We start from the raw sequence: 26,754 nt of genomic DNA, 5'->3' as shown, positions 1-26,754 counted from the left end.
AGTCATTCATTCTGTACTATGAGTCTAGTCAATTTAGTCTTCAACTTCATTCCCAGACTCCCAGACTTCTGGGATACCTGGCTCAGGACAGGGAGAGGTCACTACTTATACAGGTGAGTGTACAACCAAGTCTTTAGTGTTGTGATGATATGTGTATTTATGACAATGTTGTGACTGTGTACGTGCGTGTGTCCAGGTGCTGCGGTCGCTGTGCCAACCCCAGGGCCAACCCCCTCTGGAGCAGCAGCTCTGTGTGATTGGACTACTGAGTGATGCAGGGCTACAGGAGCTAGGCTCAGGTAACACCCCCAACACTATGGCACAGTATCATGTCACACCATCAGAGCTGTTCACACTACTTTCTGACCTTTCAGCCTCTGGGATGTGTTCATTTGAGAAATGGAAAACATTTTCCTACCGAAAATGACTGAGTGTTTTGTTGTGGGACGTGTAGTCCCGTCATTTTCTTCTGTTTGGTGCCTAATGATCACGACCCTGATGTCCTTCCCCCTGTCAGAGCTGCTGCAATGCATGCTGGGAGGGATGCAGAGCCACCTGGACAGCAGCGTAGTGTGTGTGAGGCCAAAACAATGAATAAACATCTAAAAAGCCACGCCCCCAAAATTACCCCATCTCTTTACATTGCGCTGGTTTGCGTCGAGACTATGTCACAATGCCCATCCTGGCAGATCTGAACCTAATGAGAGCACAATGTGACTTTGCTGCATCCAGACATAATGCAGCTTGTAGTGATCGAATGATAGAAGTCGCATTTAAGTGCCGGGTGTAACCGAGGCCATAGACGCTCCATATCCATTACTTTGAGTGTTTTATATAATATAACTAAATGTTATTTTTGGGTTGCAGCGTCAGTCAAGAGATAGAATGGCAAGGCAACAGAACATGACATACGCAGAGCTGTGGGAGACCACCTCAAGCATGCCCCTGGTAGAGCCGGAGGTGGTGTTTACCACTGTAGCCTTAAAAAGAAAATATATATTTTTTAAATGCACTGGATTGGTTGAAAAGTGATACTAAACTTACATACCATGCACACTTTTGACATAGTGGAAGATACATACTGAATTTATACTGCTTTTCATACTAACATGGACCAAGATATGTGTTGCTTTTGCACATATTTTTCCATTTGTTTTGCAAGAGCCGGCTGATTGGTCGGTTCATTGGGTTAATTGGTTTTGCAGTATGTTGATGCAATTGATTAAAAGAGTAAGAATAGGAAGCAATGTCCCGCCCAAAATACACACCTGTTTACTCTATTGTTTGTACAAAATATAATTGTTTAAAAAAAATTTGGTTGGTTGCACCATTAAAAATATATTTTGTCACGCTGGATGTTCAAAATATGAAATATGAGTAGGTATGATTATTCAAGTCATGCTTCTTCAGTAGTGGAATAAAGACAATTAGTACCTGAATGTTGTAAATAAATACTGTGTGTAAATACTGAAGTGATCTATGATTGTTAATAAAATTGTTCATCCACCAATTTTTGATACTGCGTCCATGTGTATAGAATGCAAGTACATTGAAATGTAGTTGTTTTGAAGTTGTTGAAACAACGACATGAAAAATACGTATTTTCAACTTTCAAAACCGAACGTAGACTGTCGGTGTCACGGATTCTGCCGAGGCTGCTCCTCCTCCTTGTTCGGGCAGGCTTCGGCGTTCGTCGTCCCCGGAGTACTAGCTGCCACCGTTGAATGTTTCTATGTTTGATTGCTTTTGTCTGTCTATTGCACCTGTGTCCGTTTGTGTCTGATTATGTGTTCTATAAGTTGCCTGTTTTGTATTGGTTAGGTTGTGTGTTGTTTTTCGCATGTCAGTTAGTGCTGCGTGTTTGCTCTGTTTGTTGTTTTGGAGTTTACGCACAGTTTGCGTAATCGCTCGGCTCTGTGTGTTTTTGAGGCCGTTTATTGTATTTTTGCCTAGTGGTTAACTAGTAAACTTTGTTGGACTAAGCTTCGGTGTCCTGCGCCTGACTTCCACACCACACTTACATCAGCCCTTGACAGTCGGGTGTCGGGGATAGTCGTCTTTTCAACGTAGTTTCAATGAAATGTTGCTAGGTGGGATGTCCCAAATGGCACCCTAGTCCTTATACAGTGGACTCCTTTTGACCAGGGCTTAGAGAGAGAGGAGGGGCTCTCGTCAAAAGTAGTGCACTATATTGGGAATAGGGTGCCATTTGGGACACCAACACACAGGTAACACAGCTGGCCTGGTTGCGTGGTCGGTGTTAGGTCTGGTCTGACTGACACAGGCCTCAATTCCACCAGACACAGATGAAATGTCAGCCTGGTGGAGGACAATGAGGCCAGATGATGTCACCCACCCAGTCAGCTCCACAAAGGAGCAACATCATTTAGAAAAGATCAAACCAGCTGTGTGTGTGTGTGTGTGTGTGTGTGTGTGTGTGTGTGTGTGTGTTTGTGTGTCTGAGGCAAGCTAGCTCCTCTCTCTGTCACTGATCAAGCAGAGGCTGCATTGTTAGCTCTGAGGCGACCTTCCTCTCTTTGGCTGAGGGAGCAGAGAGGAGGGGGGAGGAGATGGGGGATGGAGGTGAAGGAGGAGAGGAGAGGGGAGGAGATGGGGTGGTGGTGAAGGAGGAGAGAAGGGGGAGGAGATGGGGGATAGAGGTGAAGGAGGAGAGGAGGGGGAGGACATGAGGGGATGGTGGTAAAGGAGGAGAGAGGGGGGAGGACATGGGGGGATGGAGGAGAGGAGGGGAAGGATGAGGTCATTATCGCCAGTCCAGCCACCGAAATAATGCAAGATTAATTATTTTCCACAAGAGTGACCACATCTGCTGGGTTTGGAGGACAGTAAAACCGGTGATCGTTTACCATTACATTAAGTGGGGCATTGTGCAAACTTTAGCAGAGGGAATAACTGTAGCCCTCTTTATGAAGGGGTGGGGTGGGGGAGTGGGATGGGTGCTCCTCTTTATGAAGGGGTTGGGTGGGGGAGTGGGAGGGTGCTCCTCTTTATGAAGGGGTGGGGTGGGGGAGTGGGAGGGTGCTCCTCTTTATGAAGGGGTGGGGTGGGGGAGTGGGAGGGTGCACCTCTTTATGAAGGGGTGGGGTGGGGGAGTGGGAGGGTGCTCCTCTTTATGAAGGGGTGGGGTGGGGGAGTGGGAGGGTGCACCTCTTTATGAAGGGATGGGGTGGGGGAGTCGGAGGGTGCTGCTCTTTATGAAGGGATAGGGTGGGGGAGTGGGAGAGCGCTCCTCTTTAGGAAGGTGGTGGGGTGGGGGAGTGGGAGGGTGCTCCTCTTTATGAAGGGGTGGGGTGGGGGAGTGGGAGGGTGCTCCTCTTTATGAAGGGGTGGGGTGGGGGAGTGGGAGGGTGCTCCTCTTTATGAAGGGGTGGAGGAGTGGGAGGGTGCTCCTCTTTATGAAGGGGTGGGGTGGGGTGGGGGAGTGGGAGGGTGCTCCTCTTTATGAAGGGGTGGAGGAGTGGGAGGGTGCTCCTCTTTATGAAGGGGTGGGGTGGGGGAGTGGGAGGGTGCTCCTCTTTATGAAGGGGTGGAGGAGTGGGAAGGTGCTCCTCTTTATGAAGGGGTGGGGTGGGGGTGTGGGAGGGTGTCCTAAATGGGGTCTCTGAATCACCACTACTCTCTTTGGATAGAAAGTACAGTGTTGTACTCACTGACTATACTAAGAGCATTATGATAAAAGCATTATGAAACATCCATCCTTGGGAAAATACAGACCCTGGATCTGGACTGCAGTGAAACACATTACTTTTTGTTAGGTTTACTTTTAGACAGGATGTTATTTACATTAGCAGGCAAATGTGTCATCACTTCTTTAGGCTGCCAAAGGTCAATACAGGTTCACCATTTCCTCTGCTGACTAATCTCTCATGAGAACACACCCAGAGTGCATTAGCAAGGAGGATACATTCCCACAATGCTACACTGTGAACATAATGTATCTAATGGTGTTACAGACTGACCGACACAATGATGTATCTGATTTGTTCTGCTGGGCGGGCCTTGAGGAGACACAGTAATGCTGCCCACCCAGGGCCACAGCAAGCATCTATACAACACGTTTTAATCAAACAACTATTAGGGAATCGATTGCGAAACGGTAAGAGAAGAAATAGGTGTTGATGAATTCGGGCCTGCAGTTAACGGCTCCCTCTCTTTCCTTCCTCTGTTCATCTCCCCTGTCTCCCTTCCTCCATTCCTTCTCCTCTTCCTCCATCTCCCCTGTTTCCCTTCCTCCATCCCTTCTCCTCTTCCACCATCTCCCGTCTCCCTTCCTTCCTCCCTGCTGTCTCTTCCGTCATCTCTTCTGTTCCCTCCATTACTCTCCTCTTTTTTCCTCCATCTCTCATCAACCTTCCTTCCCTCCTTCACTCATGCTTTCTCCCTCCCTCCTCCTCTCTTCTCTTCCTCTCTCTCTCGTGCTCACCTAATTAACTGTCAACTGTAGCCATTTATGTTTCTATAGTTTATGAGGGAATGAATATTAAACATCCCCCCTCTCTCTCATCTGTCTCTCACCTCGCTCCCCTCTCCACCCCCTCTCTCTCCCCTCTCCACCCTCTCTCTCCCCTCTCCATCCCCTCTCTCCTCTCTCCACCCCCTATCTCCCCTCCACATCCCCTCTCTTCCCTCTCCACCCCCTCTCTCCCCTCTCCACCCCCTCTCTCCCCTCTCCACGCCTCGCTCCTCTGTCTCTCTCTCCCTTCTCCCCCCCTCTATTCCTTCTCCACCCCCTCTATTCCCTCTCCACCCTCTCTCCCCTCTCCACCCCCTCTCTACCCCCTCTCAAACTTCTCTCTCCCCTCTCCACCCCCTCTCTACCCCCTCTCAAACCCCTCTCTCACCTCTCTCCCCTCTTTCCCCTCTCCCCCTCCACTCTCCACCCCTCTCTCCCTTCTCCACCCCCTCTATTCCTTCTCCACCCCCTCTATTCCCTCTCCACCCACTCTCTCCCCTCTCCACCCCCTCTTTCCCCTCTCTCTCCCCTCTTCACCCCCTCTCAAACCCCTCTCTCCCCTCTTTCCCCTCTCCACCCCCTCTCCACCCCGTCTCCCCCCTCCCCAACCCCTCTCTCCCCTCTCCAGCCCCTCCCTAACTACCCTGTCTGAGGGGGTGACATGAGCATGTTACCGTGGCGATGAGAGAAAGTGACAGGATTCTGTATAGCTGAAACTTTAAACAGGCTCCCCCACATATACAGTTGAAGTCGGAAGTTTACATACACCTTAGCCAAATACATTTAAACTCAGTTTTTCACAATTCCTGACATTTAATCCTAGTAAAAATTCCCTGTCTTAGATCAGTTAGGATCACCACTTTATTTTAAGAATGTGAAATGTCAGAATAATAGTAGAGAGAATGATTTATTTCAGCTTTTATTTCTTTCATCACATTCCCAGTGGGTCAGAAGTTTACATACACTCAATTAGTATTTGGTAGCATTGCCTTTAAATTGTTTAACTTGGGTGAAACGTTTCGGGTAGCCTCCCACAAGCTTCCCACAATAAATTGGGTGAATTTTGGTCCATTCCTCCTGACAGAGCTGGTGTAACTGAGTCAGGTTTGTAGGCCTCCTTGCTCGCACACGCTTTTTCAGTACTGCCCACACATTTTCTATAGGATTGAGGTCAGGGCTTTGTGATGGCCACTCCTTGACTTTGTTGTCCTTAAGCCATTTTGCCACAACTTTGGAAGTATGCTTGGGGTCATTGTCCATTTGGAAGACCCATTTGCGACTAAGCTTTAACTTCCTGACTGATGTCTTGAGATGTTGCTTCAATATATCCACATAATTTTCCTTCCTCATGATGCCATCTATTTTGTGAAGTGCACCAGTCCCTCCTGCAGCAAAGCACCCCCACAGCATGATGCTGCCACCCCCGTGCTTCACGGTTGGGATGGTGTTCTTCGGCTTGCAAGCGTTCCCCTTTTTCTTGTTGTTCTGGGATTCATTTGCACTTTTCGCACCAAAGTACGTTCATATCTAGGAGACAGAACGCGTCTCCTTCCTGAGCGGTATGACGGCTGTGTGGTCCCATGGTGTTTATACTTGCGTACTATTGTTTGTACAGATGAACGTGGTACCTTCAGCCGTTTGGAAATTGCTCCCAAGGATGAACCAGACTTGTCGAGGTCAAAAAAAAAAATTCTGAGGTCTTGGCTGATTTCTTTTGATTTTCCCATGATGTCAAGCAAAGAAGCACTGTTTGAAGGTAGGCCTTGAAATACATCCACAGGTACACCTCCAATTGACTTAAAGGATGTCAATTAGCCTATCATAATCTTCTAAAGCCATGACATCATTTTCTAGAATTTTCCAAGCTGTTTAAAGGCACAGTCAACTTAGTGTATGTAAACTTCTGACCCACTGGAATTGTGATACAGTGAATTATAAGTGAAATAATCTGTCTGTAAACAATTGTTGGAAAAATTACTTGTGTCATGCACAAAGTAGATGTCCTAACCGACTTGCCAAAACTATAGTTTGTTAACAAGAAATTTGTGGAGTGGTTGAAAAACGAGTTTGAATGACTCCAACCTAAGTGTAGCTAAGTGTAGCTCAGCTGGTAGAGCACGGCGCTTGTAACGCCAAGGTAGTGGGTTCGATCCCCGGGACCACCCATACAAAAAAATTAATAAATGTATGCACGCATGACTGTAAGTCGCTTTGGATAAAAGCGTCTGCTAAAAATGGCATATTTTATGTAAACTTCTGACTTCAACTGTATTATGAATATGTCACTGGGAAACAATATCAAAGCACGGGTGAGCATAAAAACCCAGGACCCCCACCAATCCAGATACACTGTAGTTCAAAACCTGATCTCTTCCATTTTGAAACACGTTTGGATACAGAGGAGATCAACAATGTCTACAGTATTTACTGTGAATCTTCTCATTCAGAAAATGCAGAAAACTAAATATGTGATTTGACTGCTGCCTTAGTTGCTCAGTATAGCCCATAAGATTCTGGCCTTAGCACTGTCAGTGAATGGATTGCGTAAAATCACCCTCCATCCCCAAACATTTGATCTGATATAACCAGTCCAGCTTTTATCCGGCATCATTTTAAACCACATAATGACTTGCACCTCTTTTCCTGATTGCCACCTTAAACCGCCGCTTCCCGTGTTCATCACCGTGACACATTTACATCAAAGGGAAACCTCCACAGAAACCTCCGCAGCTGCTTGTGCTCTGGGCCAATCACACCGCGGCAGGAAGTATCCCAGGTATCCCTGTGATGAGTGGCTAGTTAGGTACACTAAAGAGCATCATTCATGCTCAGTCACTCCAGTCACGATCCAGGCCAATCATCTGCAGGAGTAATAACATCAACCCATCTTAAAAGATAAAAGGGTTAATTCCCCATATTATCCAGGTGATCAAACACAGACAGTATCCATGTTGTATGTTGAGGTAAACCAGATCAGATGCTGTTCACCATTCAGAGAACAAACAGAATTCAACTTGTCGGATCGCTGCAGTGCTCTCAAGTGCTCCCTGTGTCCAAGTTGATTTTGCCTTCCAAATAAGGCATTGCTGGCAATTTCGTCTTTAATTTCAAGCAGTGTAATATACACTGAGTGTCAAACACACCCTCTTTTGCCCTCAGAACAGCCTCAATTTGTCGGGACATGGACTCTACAAGGTGTTGAAAGCTTTCCACAGGGATGCTGGCCCATATTGACTCCAATACTTCCCACAGTTGTGTCAAGTTGGCTGGATGTCCTTTGGGTGATGAACCATTCTTGATACACACGGGAAACTGTTGAGCGTGAAAAACCCAGCAGCATTGCAGTTCTGGCACCTACTACCATACCCCGTTCAAAGGCACTTAAATATTTTTTTCTTGCCCATTCACCCTCTGAATGGCACACATATACAATCCGTCTCAAATGTCTCAAAGCTTAAAAATCCTTCTTTAACCTGTCTTCTCCCCTTCATCTACACTGATTGAAGTGGATTTAACACGTGACATCACTAAGGGATCATAGCTTTCATCTGGATTCACCTGGTCAGTCTATGTCATGGAAAGAGCAGTTTCTGTCCACTCAGTTTAAGTTGCCCCAGTAATCTCAGTAACAACCACACTGGACGGTTTTACATTCACAGCAGGCTAAACTGATTTCTTCCAAGAGTGTATAGCGTACCCATTTTGAATCAATGCTAATATCCCCTGTAAAATAATCTACTAAGGTAAAACAGTACTGTGGTACTAATAGTGACCATATCTTTGGTTAAAGTCGCACACAAAGATAGTGCTTGTTTGTGAACATAAACCCGTTGATGTCTTACCTAACTGCAGCTCCAGGGTGCTGAGTTTGCTTTCTGAGGGGAACAGGATCTTTGGAGGCTTGTCTGTCAGAGGGGCTGGAAAATAGGACAGAAAAAAGAAAACACACATTACAATTCATTTCCACACACACTTCTGTCATTTGTCCATTGAGCCACATACTTTCTTAATCAAAATGTCTTAATAAACCAGAGTTCAGCTTTGAAGAGTGAGAGGGGAATACACTGCAGACACAGTATGGAAGCCGAAGCATTAGACAGAGGGAAACTGTTAAAGGATATCCCCCTCTCCAAAAGCCTCAAACATCAATGTACTTCAAAACTTTACCCTGGCAACCGTTTCAAACCCAGCTAACGGCTTCAGTACCTTGTGGACCAAGCATGTCAGTGATTAGGCTGACTGTGTTACTGTGTGAACAGGGATTTAGGTTGGACGGGTATTTACCTAAAACCCCCCAACCCCCCTATCCCTTTACATTATATGCTTAAGGGATGGTTTATTCTCTGTTATGTAGGGAAGGTCTTAAGTACCGTTCACAGATATCTTAGCAGCTATTTACATATGTCAGATTCATATGTCAGATTGTTCCGACGACTCGTCACAGCAGAACAAAAGACCTATAAATAATACATTGGTGAATTTCCTTCAACCTCGATGTTGAGTTAGATGGATCAAGCCAGCAACAGAGTGAGGACAGGGGGAAATATGTACTGTGTGACTGGAAGTGCTATCCTGTCATGATGAGCTTAATCGTACCAAGCTATGTTTGACAGGATGCTCGTTTTTCCGCTGCCCGAATTTCAACATGCATACACTCCGGATGCATATAAAGTGGTGTCACGATCGTCGTATGAAGCAGACCAAGGAGCAGCGAGATATACCTACATCTTTTAATGAGTACTTATATAACAATAACAATAACAAAAACAACAAAACGATACGTGAAGTCCTAAGGTTAACAAACACAAACCTCTCCGGAACAAGATCCCACAAATGACAAGTGCAAAACAGGCTGCCTAAGTATGGTTCCCAATCAGAGACAACGAGCCACAGCTGTCTCTAATTGGGAACCACCCTGGCCAACATAGAAATAAACGATCTAGAAAGAAACACATAGAAAACAAAACATAGACACTACACACCCTGGCTCAACATTTAAGAGTCCTCAGAGCCAGGGCGTGACAGTACCCCCCCCCAAAGGCGCGGACTGCGACCGCGCCACACAAACTCAAGAGGGTAGGGGCTGGGTGGGCATTCCGCCTCGGAGGCGGATCCGGCTCCGGGCATGACCACCACTCTCTAGCTACCCCCCCGTAGCGCCCCTGGTCTGGTCTGGCCCCGCTGGCTGGAGCTGGACTGGACATCGGTGGAGCGGATTGCTTAGGCTCCGGTGTGGAGCAGCTGACCGGTACCTGACCAGGCACCGGTGGAACAGGCACGGGCTGTGCCGGACTGACGACGCGCACCACAGGCTTGGTGCGGGGAGCAGGAACCGGCCGGACCGGGCTGGCGACGTCACCACTGGCTTGGTGCGGGGAGCAGGGACGGGCCGGACCGGGCTGATGACGCGCACCACAGGCTTGGTGCGGGGAGCAGGAACCGGCCGGACCGGGCTGGCGACGCGCACCACTGGCTTGGTGCGGGGAGCAGGGACGGGCCGGACCGGGCTGACGACGCGCACCACTGGCTTGGTGCGGGGAGCAGGAACGGGCCGGACCGGGCTGACGACGCGCACGGGGAGCAGGAACAGGCCGGACCGGGCTGACGACGCGCACCACAGCCTTGGTGCGAGGGGCAGGAACAGGCCGGGCCGGGCTGGCGACGCGCACCACAGGCTTGGTGCGAGGGGCAGGAACAGGCCGGGCTGGGCTGGCGACGCGCACCACAGGCTTGGTGCGAGGGGCAGGAACAGACCGGGCCGGGCTGGCGACGCGCACCACAGGCTTGGTACGAGGGGCAGGAACAGGCCGGGCCGGGCTGGCAACGCGCACCACAGGCTTGGTGCGAGGGGCAAGAACAGGCCGGGCCGGGCTGGCAACGCGCTCCACAGGCTTGGTGCGAGGGGCAGGAACAGACCGGGCCGGGCTGGCGACGCGCACCACAGGCTTGGTGCGAGGGGCAGGAACAGGCCGGGTCGGGCTGGCGACGCGCTCCACTGGCTTGGTGCGAGGGGCAGGAACAGGCCGGGCCGGGCTGGCGACGCGCACCACTGGCTTGGTGCGAGGGGCAGGAACGGGTCGGGCCGGACTGGGAACACGCACCACTAACTTAGTGCGGGGAGCAGGAACGGGTCGGGCCGTACTGGGAACACGCACCACTAACTTAGTGCGGGGAGCAGGAACGGGTTGGGCCGTACTGGGAACATGCAACCCTAACTTAGTGCGGGGAGCAGGAACGGGCCGGACCGGACTGGTGACACACACCACTTGCTTGGTGCGAGGAGCGGGACTGGGTTTCCTCATAAACCTCCGCTCCCTCTGCTGCCTACTCAGTTCCTCTCGCCGTGCCTCCACACTCTCCTTCTCCCTCCTGACCAATGGCCCTCGTAACCTGGTGGCCTCCTCTCCTAGTCCACAAACTCGCCCTGTAGCTGCCTCCAGCAGCCCCGTCGTCCATGCCGTGTGCCCCCCCCCAAAACATTTATTGGGGTTGCCTCTCGCCTGTCCGACGACGGCCCGGTTGGCGCCGCTTCTCCTCTCCTGCCTGGACATCCTCCCTCATCGCCCTCCGGTAGCGGACGGCCTCCTCCTCGGTGATCTTCCCCCAACCGAGGAGGACATCCACTAGCGTTACCTCCGGCGTTTGCTCCTGGACACGCTGCTTGGTCCTTATTTGGTGGGATCTTCTGTCACGATCGTCGTATGAAGCAGACCAAGGCGCAGCGTGATATGCGTACATCTTTTAATGAGTACTTATATAACAAAAACAACAAAACGATACGTGAAGTCCTAAGGTTAACAAACACAAACCTCTCCGGAACAAGATCCCACAAATGACAAGTGCAAAACAGGCTGCCTAAGTATGGTTCCCAATCAGAGACAACGAGCCACAGCTGTCTCTAATTGGGAACCACCCTGGCCAACATAGAAATAAACGATCTAGAAAGAAACACATAGAAAACAAAACATAGACACTACACACCCTGGCTCAACATTTAAGAGTCCCCGGAGCCAGGGCGTGACAAGTGGCTACGTTCGGTTTAGTCTTAGTGTATTCTCAGACTACACAAAGAGAATACATCTAATATCCATATTCTGTGAAGTGCTAGCCTATTTACCATAAACTTTTTTAAATGCTGCCATGAAACCTATTCTCGACTATGACATATGGCATCGCTAAAATCTGTATTTGTATTTATCTGTCATTGTTGTTCAAAGCCTTTTAACTCAGAGGTAAATAACTGGTGGTGGTGGCACTGTATACTGTAAGAAGCAGTGGAAACATACATAGGTTTTACAAAGGAGGAGGTAGGAACCCAGGAAGTGCTTTAGATACTTCATTCTCATACAGATGTTGGATCTTAATTTGATCACAGCAGGAAATGAAAACTTGTAGTGTATTCAAGGTTTAAAAAGGTTTCAAAGTTTGTAATTTCCACTTGTGTCAGACTTGATTTGCCCTAACTAAAAATGTATCACCCCCTACAAAAATATCCATTAATTATAATCCACACAATAATTCACTTTCCTGTTGCTACATCTGTACTTGTCATCCTTCTTGTCAACTAATATTCTCTGTCCAATAGAGCGTTCAGCTTTTTATCTGCTTCTATAGCTTCACATGTCATATTTACCATACTTAATGACTAATCATGCTCATTATTCACAATGTAAAGGTCAGTGTCTTCTGCAGCTAATGCATCAGCTAAAGGGGTCTGCTGTACATTAAACAGCACATGAACACATGCATGGATATAACAGTTATAAGAAGTGACAAAAGTAATATAGTACAATGACAAAACTAGTTGGTCTTTCCCTTAGACCTGAATTCAAACTGATCATTAATGGAAGGTTTCTTATGTAACATATTTCCTAGGAGACGAGTAACATCTTCTTTTTCTGATCAGCAATTATCTCTTCTCCCCCAATGTTCTACTGTAGATATGCATAATTAATGGCCACTCGTTTGATAATGCAGCGATAATAAAATCGTAGCTATGAGAGGTCACGGATGATTCACCGTTGTGAAGATACTGGTTTCCTGTCTGTTTCGACCCCCCTCGGAATACACCAACCCCAATTAGGCCTAGCGAGGAGTAACAAAATATCTTCACTTAGGGCCATCCCATCATCATTAGTGCTTCATTGGGCACCCTTTTCAAAGTGGCATTGGAAAGTCCTCATATCTAAGATACTTTATTTAAGAGTAGCAAGAGTATATGAACACTCAGTCTGACTCTAAACACGGACGGGGAGAAGCTCTTAGAGAGGAATGAATTCTGGCACAATAAAACACGACAGCTGTAGCATAGGTAGCAGTCAGACGTGTAGGTACACTGTGTGACGTTTCCTGTATGTGTTGCCAGTTAAAGAACAGCAGTTGAATGTGTTAATTTATCATCAGGTACAAACAGCCTTCACTAAATCTTTTTTGGGGGAATACCTGTGTCTATCTGTCCAGTGTTGCAACAATTTAGCATGGTCCATAATGCTTTGCAACTGCAGCTTGGCTTACATTGGTTCATGGTGAGTCAAAAGCAGGACTGAAAAAGGTAATTGATGTAACGTACACAGTCTTGGTGAAAAATAACATATTTGGAGCAAGATGGATGACATTTGGGAGTCAATGTTTCTCATTTGATACGTTAAAGTCTATTCTCTGGTGACTGTGTGAAATGACTCTTCATCATGCAGTGATAATGTGGTGCCGTCCCAATACATGACTAATGAGCCATACCACGATACCGTTCCCATTCGGAGAGAGAGGGCCGAGATCAACTCGTGACACCGAAACTCGTTAGTTACGAATTCAAACTAAATCCTCGATCCACAAAATGTTTCCCTGGTTGGAGCACTAGCAGCGCTCCGCTTCCGGAAAATCTCATTATGTTAATTACCTTTTTCTTTATGAAATATGCATTGAATAATTTGTGTAATCACGACATGAAAAAGAAAACACAGTCGTTTCTCGAAAATGATTAGTCCAACATGAGGCAGCCATGAATAGGGCGCAAAAAGGCTGTGGGACGGCGTTTTGGAAGGAGGTTGACCATATTTCTGATAACCGAAAGAGAGAAACTGAGCAGTACTTTGCTTTGATGATAACTCAAAAGCAGCACTACAACCACATTTCCAAACAGAGGGAGGAACATAAACAGTTCTAGGCTTTAGAAAAACAGATTACAAAACGATAATGAAGGAATTGATCTGCTTATACTATTCAATTCATTCCAAGTGAGAAAATTTAAATACACCTTGCTTGTAGGCTACATTTCACTTACAAGCATTTGAGCCAGATTCCCCATCAGTGCTAACTAATGCCATTATAACATAGTAGTACCAAAGTGGACTCAACATTGACCAATGATAGGCCAAACAAAATATGTACTCAGAGTTTCCTAAATCCATAAAAAAAAGGTTCAGTGTATTGCGAGGCAGAATAATAATAATGGATTGCTTGGTGAGATTCAAACAGAAAATTAACATCACACATTACCATTGATGTAACCAGTTATGGATTTATCTGATTGTAATTTCTTCTTTGAGATGACTACAGACATTCGCAAACACAGACGCACACACACAGAGTAGGTACTGTATTGTAGGTTCTCCTCAGGGGGCTGGCTAGAGGTGTAGCTGGACCTGGATGGAGCCACCTGCCTACATGACTTTCCCTATCTCCATCGGGTTCTAGAGCTAGCTGCCTACCCTTCCCTGTCTCTATAGGGTTCTAGAGCTACCTGCCTAACCTTCCCTTTCTCCATAGGGTTCTAGAGCTACCTGCCTACCCTTCCCTGTCTCTGTAGGGTTCTAGAGCTACCTGCCTCTCCTTCCCTGTCTCTGTAGGGTTCTAGAGCTACCTGCCTAACCTTCCCTGTCTCTGTAGTGTTCTATAGCTATCGGCCTACCCTTCCCTGTCTGCATAGGGTTCTGGATCTACCTGCCTAACCTTCCCTGTCTCTGTAGGATTCTAGAGCTACCTGCCTACCCTTCCCTGTCTCTGTAGTGTTCTAGAGCTACCTGCCTCTCCTTCCCTGTCTCTGTAGTGTTCTAGAGCTACCTGCCTCTCCTTCCCTGTCTCTGTAGTGTTCTAGAGCTACCTGCCTCTCCTTCCCTGTCTCTGTAGTGTTCTAGAGCTACTTGCCTCTCCTTCCCTGTCTCTGTAGTGTTCTAGAGCTACCTGCCTCTCCTTCCCTGTCTCTGTAGTGTTCTAGAGCTATCTGCCTCTTCTTCCCTGTCTCTGTAGTGTTCTAGAGCTATCTGTCTACCCTTCCCTGTCTCTGTAGTGTTCTAGAGCTATCTGCCCACCCTTCCCTGTCTCTGTAGTGTTCTAGAGCTATCTGCCTACCCTTCCCTGTCTCTGTAGTGTTCTTGAGCTACCTGCCTCTCCTTCCCTGTCTCTGTAGTGTTCTAGAGCTACCTGCCTCTCCTTCCCTGTCTCTGTAGTGTTCTAGAGCTATCTGCCTACCCTTCCCTGTCTCTGTAGGGTTCTAGAGCTATCTGCCTCTCCTCCCCTGTCTCTGTAGTGTTCTAGAGCTATCTGTCTACACTTCCCTGTCTCTGTAGTGTTCTAGAGCTATCTGCCTACCCTTCCCTGTCTCTGTAGTGTTCTAGAGCTACCTGCCTACCCTTCCCTGTCTCTGTAGTGTTCTAGAGCTACCTGCCTCTCCTTCCCTGTCTCTGTAGTGTTCTAGAGCTATCTGCCTCTTCTTCCCTGTCTATGTAGTGTTCTATAGCTACCTGCCTCTCCTTCCCTGTCTCTGTAGTGTTCTATAGCTACCTGCCTAACCTTCCCTGTCTCTGTAGTGTTCTAGAGCTATCCGCCTCTCCTTCCCTGTCTCTGTAGTGTTCTAGAGCTATCTGCCGCTCCTTCCCTGTCTCTGTAGTGTTCTAGAGCTCTCTGCCTCTCCTTCCCTGTCTCTGTAGTGTTCTAGAGCTCTCTGCCTCTCCTTCCCTGTCTCTGTAGTGTTTTAGAGCTTTCTGCATCTCCTTCCCTGTCTCTGTAGTGTTCTAGAGCTATCTGCCGAACCTTCCCTGTCTATGTAGTGTTCTATAGCTACCTGCCTCTCCTTCCCTGTCTCTGTAGTGTTCTATAGCTACCTGCCTCTCCTTCCCTGTCTCTGTAGTGTTCTAGAGCTACCTGCCTACCCTTCCCTGTCTCTGTAGTGTTCTAGAGCTATCTGCCTAACCTTCCCTGTCTATGTAGTGTTCTATAGCTACCTGCCTCTCCTTCCCTGTCTCTGTAGTGTTCTATAGCTACCTGCCTACCCTTCCCTTCCCTCCCCACCTGCCTCCATAGGGGCCTCCCATCTAATGATAACAGCCTGATGGCGATGGTGGAATAGACAGGAGAGGGGGCTCTTCAAAGTGGCCCTGACAGACCCACAGAGGTCCTCTCACACAGATCACATGATGATGGACGAGGAGGGGAGACTCTAATAATAATTAAAAAATCCACCCCAACCCCCTCCCATTAACGCTCTCTCCTGACCAATTCTCACCTATTCATGGGGAGGATGAGGAGGGGGGTTGGGGTGGAGGGAGGGGGGTCGCAGTCCCACCATTCATGCTTCATTAAAGAGCACTTCAGCAGACATGAATTAAAAGGAGAGGAAAAAGGGATAGAGTGATGGGGGTTTTATTTTTTCCACAGGTGGTCATTTAAAGGAAGATGCGGTTCTAGGGAAGGTCCTTGGAGAGAGAGATGCAAGGATTCTCTCCGGCTTCTGCCTGATCATTAAGTTAAACTGTCATAGCATACTGTGTTGGTTCAGATACAAGCAGAAACTCAACATCATTAATGCTCTTGGCTGTAGAAAAGTGTTAACCTTTCATTTCAAGAACTATATCTGTAGGGAAAAGTTGTCTTAGTCCATAGATGTCATCATTAAAAAACATAGAATATTCAGTTGGATACCGTAATCTGTACTTTTTCAGTTATTTGCTCAATACAAATATTTCATTGCAATATATGCTCTCTGCAGCCCCCCCCCCCCCTCTCTCTCTCTCCTTCCAACATGCTAGTTATATAAATATGCTATACCATGACTGTTACAGAACTATGGAACAATGCTACACTGTAATCACACTGTACCAGCCCTGCTTAACAAATGAACAGATAGCTTCTAGCGTCACTGAATGTAAAGTGGTGCCTGCCCCACGCTTCCAATAATGGGTGGTGGTAATGGTGAGGGGGTGGGCGGATTACAGTGTATTCTTAAAACCCTTTTACTTCTTCCTCCTTCAACCTTTTCCATTAATTCTGTCTATTTGGGGCCATTAGTGTGAAGTATCCCTCCGCTCCCCCTTTTGGAGGTTGCCATCAGTTACAGCCCTACATTGTGCAGCCAGTAGCGGCAGAACACTAATCATTAGCAAGGTGGAAGCCAGGCTCTCTGGGGGGTATCCTTTAACAAATGTCAGGATTGAGCTGGAGGGGAAATTGCTCTCCCAAAGGCGGGCCGTACATCAGAGGACCCAAGACAAGAGTAGCGCTGATCCCTCTAAGAGAAGCACACTTGCTCCGGTTAGGTGTGAAAACGCTAGTTGAACAGAACAGAAGAGAACAGCGCAGCATCTCATTTGTTGGGATATAATTGGATCCCTCAGGTTTTAGTGGGAATTTGCAAAGGGGATGTGGTTGTAGACAAACTTCTCGAACAAAGAGGAGGTAGGGAAAAGCAGGAGTATCTTTTGTTAGTGTCACGACTTCCGCCGAGGCTGCCTCCCCTCCTTGTTCGTGTAGGTTTCGGCGTTCGTCGTCACCGTCTTACTAGCTACTGCCAATCCCATTCTCATCACTCCACTTGTCATGTCTTGTCTTGTCAATCACACACACCTAGTGCTCATTCCTCTAATTAGTATGTGTATAAGTGTTCCCTCTGTTCCCCTTGTCTTTGTGAGTGATTGTTTCATTGTGAGAGCGAGTAGCTCGGTTGAGCTACTCTTCCATTTGTTATTGCCAAGGTGGAATATTTCCCTTGTGATAGTTTCGTTTTGACGCTGGGTGCGTTTGATTTATGTAAACGGAATAAACTCTGGACTTCGGTGTTTTACCTCCTGCACCTGACTCCTTCATTCACACCTCGTCACAGTTAGTTTTAACATATAGATTTTGATGTTTTCATGAACATGAATGGGTTGCAATTACATTCATCTGTAGTATTCCAGGTTTCATCCATTAATGGGATTAAAACATATGAAAATATGAAATGCTTTCACTTGATTAAAAGCTGCTTGTTTAGTGGGTGACAGACAGACACAGGGAGAATCTGAATTGCATACTCCTCATGCCCTCTCTCCTCGCCTCCTCCTCAAAACCCATTGGATGAGAAAGCCAGAGGTCCCTCCCCTCTGAACTTCTCCTCCAATGGGTTTTGAGAAGAAGGCGATGGGAGAGCAGTGAGGACACGAGGAGTTTGTAATTGAGATTCTCCTATTCTCATGGTGATGTTTAGAGGAGCCATCAGGTGGCCTGGCTTGTGACTTTGACCAAACAGAAGCTCTTCAAAGCCATCAACAGTGTAGGTGGTCCTGGATTTATAATCTCTGGTCATCTATTGACCGGACAATGTGCAACAACTTCAAAAGGACAGCGCTCAGAGCACATCATAGCAGACTGCATTTCGATTTGAGACTCTATGCTGTGTGCCTTTCATCCACACTGGTAGGTGTTTCATACAGGGACTGTAGCAGACTGCCTGGAAGTGCTAATGAGCAATACCTCTTAATGTAATCTCTAATGAGACTCTTTGTTTTGAGAGTCCTGCTTCTTCCAGACACTAAGGTATGAGTCAGCCTGAGACAACACTCTATGTTAATCTGAAAGGATAGTGGTAAAAACAGGAAGTTAATGTAGTTATAGATGTTAATGACCACTTAAAAGCACATAAATTGTGCATGACGATGCATTTTAGACTATTTGCATTGCCCCCCCCCCCCCCCCCCCTCTTTTACGCTGCTGCTACTCTGTTTTAATATCTATGCATAGTCACTTTAATAACTCTACCTACATGTACATATTACCTCAATTACCTCGACTAACCGTTGCCCCCGCACATTGACTCGGTACCGGTACCCCCTGTATATAGCCTCACTACTGTTATTTTACTGCTGCTCTTTAATAATTTGTTATTTTTATTTCTTATTATATTTGTATTTATTTAATGTTTTTTGTGTCTTTTTTTGGTATTCTTTCTTAAAACTGCATTGTTAGTTAAGGGCTTGTAAGTAAGCATTTCACTGTAAGGTCTACACCTGTTGTATTCAAAGATTTATGTTTTATGTTCCAACAGGACAATGACCCAAAGCATACAGCCAAAGCAACGCTGGAATGGCTTCAGAACAATAATGTGAAAGTCCTTGAGTGGCCCAGCCAAACCCCAGACTTGAATCCCATTGAAAATCTGTGGAAAGACTTGAAGATTGCTGTTCACTGCCGCTCCCCATCTAACTTAACAGAGCTTGAGAAAATCTGCAAAGAAGAATGGGAGAAAATACCCAAATCCAGATGTGCAAAGCTGATATAGACATACCCAAGACGACTCAAAGATGTAAACATGTTTTCACTTTGTCATTATGGATTATTGTGTGTAGATGGGTGTGACAAATCATTTCTGTATGGACCTCGCTTTGTGCACAGGGACATTGTCATGCTGAAACAGGAAAGGGTCTTCCCCAAACTGTTGCCACAAAGATGGAAGCACAGAATCGTCTAGAATGTCATGTAGCGTTAAGATTTCCCTTCACTGGAACTAAGGGGCCCGAACCATGAAAAACAGCCCCAGACCATTATTCCTCCTCCACCAAACTTTACAGTTGGCATTATGCATTCGGGCAGGTAGCGTTCTCCTGGCATCCGCCAAACCCAGATTTGTCCGTCAGACTGCCAGATGGTGAAGCGTGATTCATCACTCCAGAGAACACGTTTCCACTGCTCCAGAGTCCAATGGCGGCGAGCTTTACACCACTCCAGCCGACGCTTCGCATTGCGCATGGTGATCTTAGGCTTGTGTGCGTCTGCTCGACCATGGAAACCCATTTCATGAAGCTCCCGACGAACAGCTCTTGTGCTGACGTTGCTTCCAGAGGCAGTTTGAAACTCGTTAGTGAGTGTTGCAACCGAGGATAGACGATTTTTACGCGCTACACACTTCAGCACTCGGTGGTCCCGTTCTGTGAGCTTGTGGCCTACCTCTTCGCGGCTGAGCCGTTGTTGCTCCTAGACGTTTCCACTTCACAATATCAGCACTTACAGTTGACCGGGGCAGCTCTAGCAGGGCAGAAATTTGACGAACTGACTTGTTGGAAAGGTGGCATCCTATGGCGGTGCCACGTTGAAAGTCACTGAGCTCTTCAGTAAGGCCATTCTACTGCCAATGTTTGTCTATGGAGATTGCATGGCTCTGTGCTAAATTTTTATACACCTGTCAGCAATGGGTGTGGCTGAAATAGTCGAATCCTCTAATTTGAAGGGGTCCACATACTTTTGTATATATAGTATGTCCCAGAGAGGTTGTATCAGAGGTTATTGTGTGTAGATGGGTGTGAAAAAATATGTTGAATAAGTCAAGGGGTATGGATACTTTCTGAAGGCACCGTATGTCTCTCAGAACAAATATAGTACTGCTTGACTGGAACAAAAGCATGCACCCACACCAGCTCTCTCAAGAGTATGATTGCCCTCCCTTACACCAGCAAATAATAGTATTTCAAATGGAAGTCAGTGATTCTCTTAGTGACAAAGGAATAATATGCATCTCTCAGTGGAGAAAGGTATGGGCCTCCACTACATCTATTCTCCAATCACTCTGTAGTCTATCTGCCATATACACCTCTTGAACTGTCTGATCCTCTCCTCTGCCTCCTCTGCATCATCACCTGCTCATTACTGACCTCCAGCTGCCTATGATCAAAACATGATCTAACAACACAAGCTCCTGTCCACCCCCCCCCCCCCCCCCACCATAGTCATGGCTCCTCCCTCCCTGCCTCCCCCCCCCCCCCACCATAGTCATGGCTCCTCCCTCCCTCCCTCCCTCCCCCGTCCCCCCACCATAGTCATGGCTCCTCCCTCCCTCCCTCCCCCGTCCCCCCACCATAGTCATGGCTCCTCCCTCCCTCCCTCCCCCGTCCCCCCACCATAGTCATGGCTCTTCCCCCCCCCCCCCCGTCACCCCACCATAGTCATGGCTCCTCCCTCCCTCCCCCGTCCCCCCACCATAGTCATGGCTCCTCCCTCCCTCCCCCGTCCCCCCACCATAGTCATGGCTCCTCCCTCCCTCCCTCCCCCGTCCCCCCACCATAGTCATGGCTCTTCCCTCCCCCCCCCCCCCGTCACCCCACCATAGTCATGGCTCCTCCCTCCCTCCCCCGTCCCCCCACCATAGTCGTGGCTCCTCCCTCCCTCCCCCGTCCCCCCACCATAGTCATGGCTCCTCCCCCGTCCCCCCACCATAGTCATGGCTCCTCCCCCGTCACCCCACCATAGTCATGGCTCCTCCCTCCCTCCCTCCCCCGTCCCCCCACCATAGTCATGGCTCCTCCCTCCCCCCCGTCCCCCCACCATAGTCATGGCTCCTCCCTCCCCCCCGTCCCCCCACCATAGTCATGGCTCCCCCCTCTCCCCCGTCACCCCACCATAGTCATGGCTCTTCCCTCCCCCCCCCGTCACCCCACCATAGTCATGGCTCCTCCCTCCCTCCCCCGTCCCCCCACCATAGTCATGGCTCTTCCCTCCCCCCCCGTCACCCCACCATAGTCATGGCTCCTCCCTCCCTCCCCCGTCACCCCACCATAGTCATGGCTCTTCCCTCCCCCCCCCCCCCGTCCCCCCACCATAGTCATGGCTCCTCCCTCCCTCCCCCGTCCCCCCACTATAGTCATGGCTCCTCCCTCCCCCGTCACCCCACCATAGTCATGGCTCCTCCCTCCCTCCCCCGTCCCCCCACCATAGTCATGGCTCCTCCGTCCCCCGTCCCCCCACCATAGTCATGGCTCCTCCCTCCCTTCCCCCGTCACCCCACCATAGTCATGTCTCCTCCCTCCCCCGTCCCCCCACCATAGTCATGGCTCCTCCCTCCCTCCCTCCCCCGTCCCCCCACCACAGTCATGGCTCCTCCCTCCCTCCCCCGTCACCCCACCATAGTCATGGCTCCTCCGTCCCCCGTCCCCCCACCATAGTCATGGCTCCTCCCTCCCTCCCCCGTCACCCCACCATAGTCATGTCTCCTCCCTCCCCCGTCCCCCCACCATAGTCATGGCTCCTCCCTCCCTCCCTCCCCCGTCCCCCCACCATAGTCATGGCTCCTCCCTCCCTCCCTCCCCCGTCCCCCCACCATAGTCATGGCTCCTCCCTCCCTCCCTCATCCCCCCACCATAGTCATGGCTCCTCCCTTCCATCCTGTCTGAGCAACGGTGCCCGTGAAGCTCAGAGCAAATGAAATCCAACACAGCTTCAGGTGTGTTTGCAGTGTGATTGTAGCTATCTCCCCCGCAGTACGCCTCATCAAGCAGCACAGTGTTTCCCCCCCTGAACACTACACAGCTCCTTTGAGGAAATGGTGAATAATGCATGCAAGCCTCTCTAATTAAAATAGCGACCCGTTCTCGGCCACACATCATTACTCACGCGGCCGCGCTCCTGAAGAATATGTTGGAGCATCACACATTGTTTGGGAGTGTTATGCCAGGTGAGGCGGACGGTGGCAAGGGGGGGTACCTAACGTGTGTGAAAGTATCCGTCTGACATTTCCCTTTCGCTGATTAGCTTTTCATTCATCACCATTCAGCTCGCATCTCCATCCAATCATTTCAATCAAGGCATACTTACCTAGCTACTGCCATATTCATGTCTAACAAGCCCATTATCTGTTGATTTAGGGTTGTATAAATATCTCTTTAACAAAATAACAAGCTCAACAAACAGGAAACGTAATCCAATTCGACAGTTTATGGTCAACGGATATGGAGCTGATTTGATAAGATATTGTGGATGTCTGTCTGTCTGTCTGTTCAGGAACATTTTGAAATGAACTGAATCTCTCTGCTGTGCTCTGATAGTGAAGGCGGTTTAGTCATCAACGTCTTGGGATATTTAAACCTGACTTGGCAGTTGGGTCATGAAGCCAGGAGCTAAGATCATGATCGTTATGGCAGTTGTCATAACATTGAGCACTGTTTTTGTCCGATGTGATTTAGGACAGCTTGAACAAAAATGACAAGGCAGCCGAGGTTAACTTGGGCACCACTGTATGTGTCATGAAAACGTTAGTTCATTTGTCATCTCAGATATGTACTTGCTTACGTTGTTTAATATACCAAACATATTCACATTGCTAATAATTATATTTCAGACCTCCCATTATTAAAGGGTTAGTTAATCCAAATCACCAACCAACTATAACTCAGCATGTTGGTGCAAAGGAAAAAATATCATGGTGGTGGAAGAAGTCAATGTGAGAGAGAGGGAAGGAGAGAAATAGGGAGGATTGGAGGGAGAAAGGAAAGGGAGGGCTAGTCTACACTCTTAGAAAAAAGGGTTCCAAAAGGGTTCTGCCATAGGAGAACCCGTTTTGGTTCCAGGTAGAACTCTTTTGGGTTCCATGTAGAACCCTTTCCACAGAGGGTTCTACATGGAACACAAAAGGGTTCTACCTGGAACCAAAAGGGGTTCTTCAAAGGGTTCTCCTATTTGGACAGCTGAAGAACCTTTTTTGGTTTTAGATAGCACCTTTTTTTCTAAGAGTGTACAGGGGACTTAGCTCCACATAAACACACGCAAGCACACACGCAAATCCATTTGTACCCCCTGACCAGGCAGCTTACTGTGGAACCAACGCCAGCCTAGTCTAGCTGAGTCTTAATTAACTGACCAGGCATGATTTAGCTGCTTTAAATGATCATTACACTGTCCTCCTTTTCTTCATTCCTCATCCCAACTGTCACAGCCTTTAAGCATTCTAATAGCCGGTCTTTAGAGTGCCTCTTCTTGTGTTAAAATAGACTCGGGGGACAGACGTCGTCGTGACTCGTGACTCAGATGAAAAGCAGAGTCAATGTATAGAGCTAGCTTCCTGCTTCCTGCTTCCTGTCTTGTTTCTTTCTTTTTTCTGGTGACCTTCTAATGAACACATAGTTCAGCCCCTGACATGACGTGACAGCATGCTCATTTAGCCTCTCCATGGTCTGGTGTCTTGGTCTCTGTGTTGTAGAAATGATGCAGGTGATTTCTATGAAGAGGAGGAGGGAGGTAGATGTGTTATTGATTCAGCCAGTTTCCCCTCCATATCCTGCTCTCTCAGCAGCTATGCTAAAATGAACGCCGACATTTGGCTAAACCTTAAATCTGGAAGCCTGACAGGCAATACCTATGTACTTCTCTGTAATTAAAAAATGTATTAATCTTGAGCGCTGGGCTGTCATAAATTCCCTGTTATTTTGAGCCGTGCTTCGGTGCAGCCTCAAATAAATATAAATAGAGAAATTGACAGTGGCTATGACTATGTATACATCAGTGTGACTGGGCTTTGAGGACCCAACTTGACCTGTTGCCTTTGGAGGGAAGCAACACCTTCCAGCTTTTTTGTGCATATTAACATCCAAGATGGCTGCCGTCATCATCAGTACCATGAGAGGCCTCTTGGCTCATGTTAGGGAAATGACTGAGGCAAAGCCTAGGAGGGGTATGAGGGAATGTCCGTCAATCACATAGATGCTCATACAATACTGAAGAACATTGTCTGTCTCTCTGGGCTCTAATCATAGGACAGAAGAAGATCATCTTCTAACAACCTCCGCTGCTACTGCACTCTCTTCAGCTGCAGCTTTGATATTCAAAGTTGCAGTTAAGTAGTAATTAATCATGATTGTTTTAATTGTGCATTGTTTTCATAATAACGAGGGGAGGGTGTAGCAGTAAACAGATGTGCAGAATAGACAATGCTGTTTCTTGTGCATACTGTAGTGACACACTCGCAGCACTGCTGTCATTTGAGAGGGCCTGCCTGGTGCAAAGGATATGGAAAATGTCCATCTTACTCCCACAAATAACTTTTTCCTTCTATTTAGTTATTACCCAAAGTACTGAATTATTCAATTCCCTGTTCTACTTGTAAAACTACCCTTTGAAGTCAATTCAGTGGGTATTTTTTCCCCACACACAAAATTGTTTCTGATATAATCTTTAATTAGTAGATTTTATGTTTTTCCAATTGGGGAATAAAATGAAATGGTTTGCACTTGGTACAGAGTGTTTTGTCCCAAGGACATATATGAATGTCCCTGTTTATTTTGCAGATCACTCAACCGCCAGCAGACAGTAAAGTGCTTGTTTTATTGGAGTGAGTGATTGTGTGTGTGTGTGTGTGTGTGTTCATTCTCAGTCTACAGGCACATCTCATGAGACTGACTGTATCAGAACTCTGCCACCTTGATTGCTTGGATTCCTCCACTAGAGTCCTGGGCAACAATATCTATCGTCAAAAGTAGTGCAAAAGGGGAATAAGAATAGCCATTTGGGACACAGACTTTGTTGTCTGAGCCGGATCAAGGCTGCCATAGCGATGTTTAAGCACTGTCTATCTTTGTTGTCTAAACTACCATCTTCATTGTCTTCTGGACACATCTAGTGGTTTCCCTTAGTAACGGCAGTTTGCCATTGCACCTATGAAATCACTTTAATGAAGCATGTTGTTTACATGGTGGCTTCGACTTTTAGCACTAACACATTTGGCTATTGTTATTGTTTTCTTGTAACTAAAATGATCCAAGGCTATATTTGTGGAATAGAATGCTCAAAACTCTTTGGAATACACATACTGTAAGTACCGTAATAATTCAACATAGAACTCTTAGACACACCTCTGCTAAAACAGACTCAAGTAAAGGTACAGTGTTTTTCCATAAACAAGAACATGACACAGGAGGTTGGTGGCACCTTAATTGGGGAGGACAGGCTCGTGGTAATGCCTGGAGCGTGATAGGTGGAATGGTATCAAACAATCCATTCCATTTGCTCCGTTCCGGCCATTATTATGAGCCGTCCTCCCCTCAGCAGCCTCCACTGGAACATGACCATGGCCTCAAATTGAAATGTTTCGTGACGTCAACAAAATTCAAAGCGCTGACAGGCAGCGGGGGTGGTGCCTCGTTTGAGTCGTGTCAGAGACCTCACGCTACGATGGTAGTCCTTTGAAAGTCCCGCTACAGTGGAGCTCATCGGCCAACATCTATCAGTTATCTACACTTATTGTCCACTCACTGAGTACGTTCACATGTACACTAATAATGAGATATTAAACTGATTATGGCAGTTGGCAGATTATGCAATAGTCATGTAAACGCCTTACTCTGCTTATCTTAATCGGGGTAAGGTCAAAATCAAAGTAAGCGTACGCCGATTAAAACATCTGGTTTTCTGAGCAACCTTTCGAATGACTAGGACATGTAAACACCTTAATCGGCGTTCCAGCTGTGTATTTGATCTGCGCATGTGCTAGCACCAGCCGAGCCCCATCTATAGCGCGAGTGAAGTGAGTTCGGAACAATTGAATGTATGCGTTTTAGAAGTGGTCCTCTGTAGCTCAGCTGGTAGAGCACGGCGCTTGTAACGCCAAGGTAGTGGGTTTGATCCCCGGGACCACCCATACACAAAAATGTATGCACGCATGACTGTAAGTCGCTTTGGATAAAAGCGTCTGCTAAATGGCATATTTTTATTATTAAAAGTAGTTATCCCATACAAGCTTTATACAGTATGCCCGAACTCAGGATCAAATATGTTTCAGCAGGTCACTGTGAGGCTCTAAACGGCCCAGACCTTGTAGTCTGCAGTATCACGGGTTCAAACATGAGGCATGACCCCTGGAATTGGGTCATGTGATCAGGGTCAACTGACATCAGCGGGGCAGATATGAGGCTGAGATGATAAGCCTCTGTAAGCCCCTGTCCTGTCCTGTCTGGTCAGGTCACTGTCAGTCACTCCCAGGATGCATTGTGGTTGTGCGCCCGTGCCTGCGGTCCGCATCCCTTCGAGCAGGGCTATAACCCTCTCTCTCTCTCTGCCGGTCTCCGGGTGCGTCCCAAAGGGCACTCTATTGCCTATTGAGTGCACTATATACTGTTGATCAGAGCCCTATGGGTCCAGGTCAAAAGTAGTGCACTATCTAGGCAACAGGGTGTCATTTCAGACTCGGTGCCAGTGTACATGCCCACAGTTAATCTCCAGAGGTAGGCAGCGCCAAGCAGCTGCAGCTGTTCAAACAGGTCAGTGGGTAGAGCAGA

General features: G+C 47.7%; 1 protein-coding gene across 1 annotated transcript in view; it reads right to left on the bottom strand.

The window, feature by feature from the left end:
* LOC311109895 (interleukin-1 receptor accessory protein-like 1) overlaps positions 1-26,754 on the bottom strand; it is a gene marked incomplete at both ends in the record, with an annotated part of 264,081 nt that overhangs the window by 85,612 nt on the left and 151,715 nt on the right. The window contains one exon of the mRNA XM_084152912.1: positions 8,317-8,391. Within this exon, the coding sequence (XP_084009038.1) occupies positions 8,317-8,391 (75 nt within the window). The remainder of the gene's footprint in view (positions 1-8,316; positions 8,392-26,754) is intronic.

The sequence above is a fragment of the Coregonus lavaretus genome (assembly GCF_964263955.1).
Source record: "Coregonus lavaretus genome assembly, chromosome: 35".
In the NCBI taxonomy this organism is placed as follows: domain Eukaryota; kingdom Metazoa; phylum Chordata; class Actinopteri; order Salmoniformes; family Salmonidae; genus Coregonus; species Coregonus lavaretus.
The sequence above is the reverse complement of the archived record's forward strand: the minus strand, read 5'-3'. Positions and strand labels throughout refer to the sequence as shown.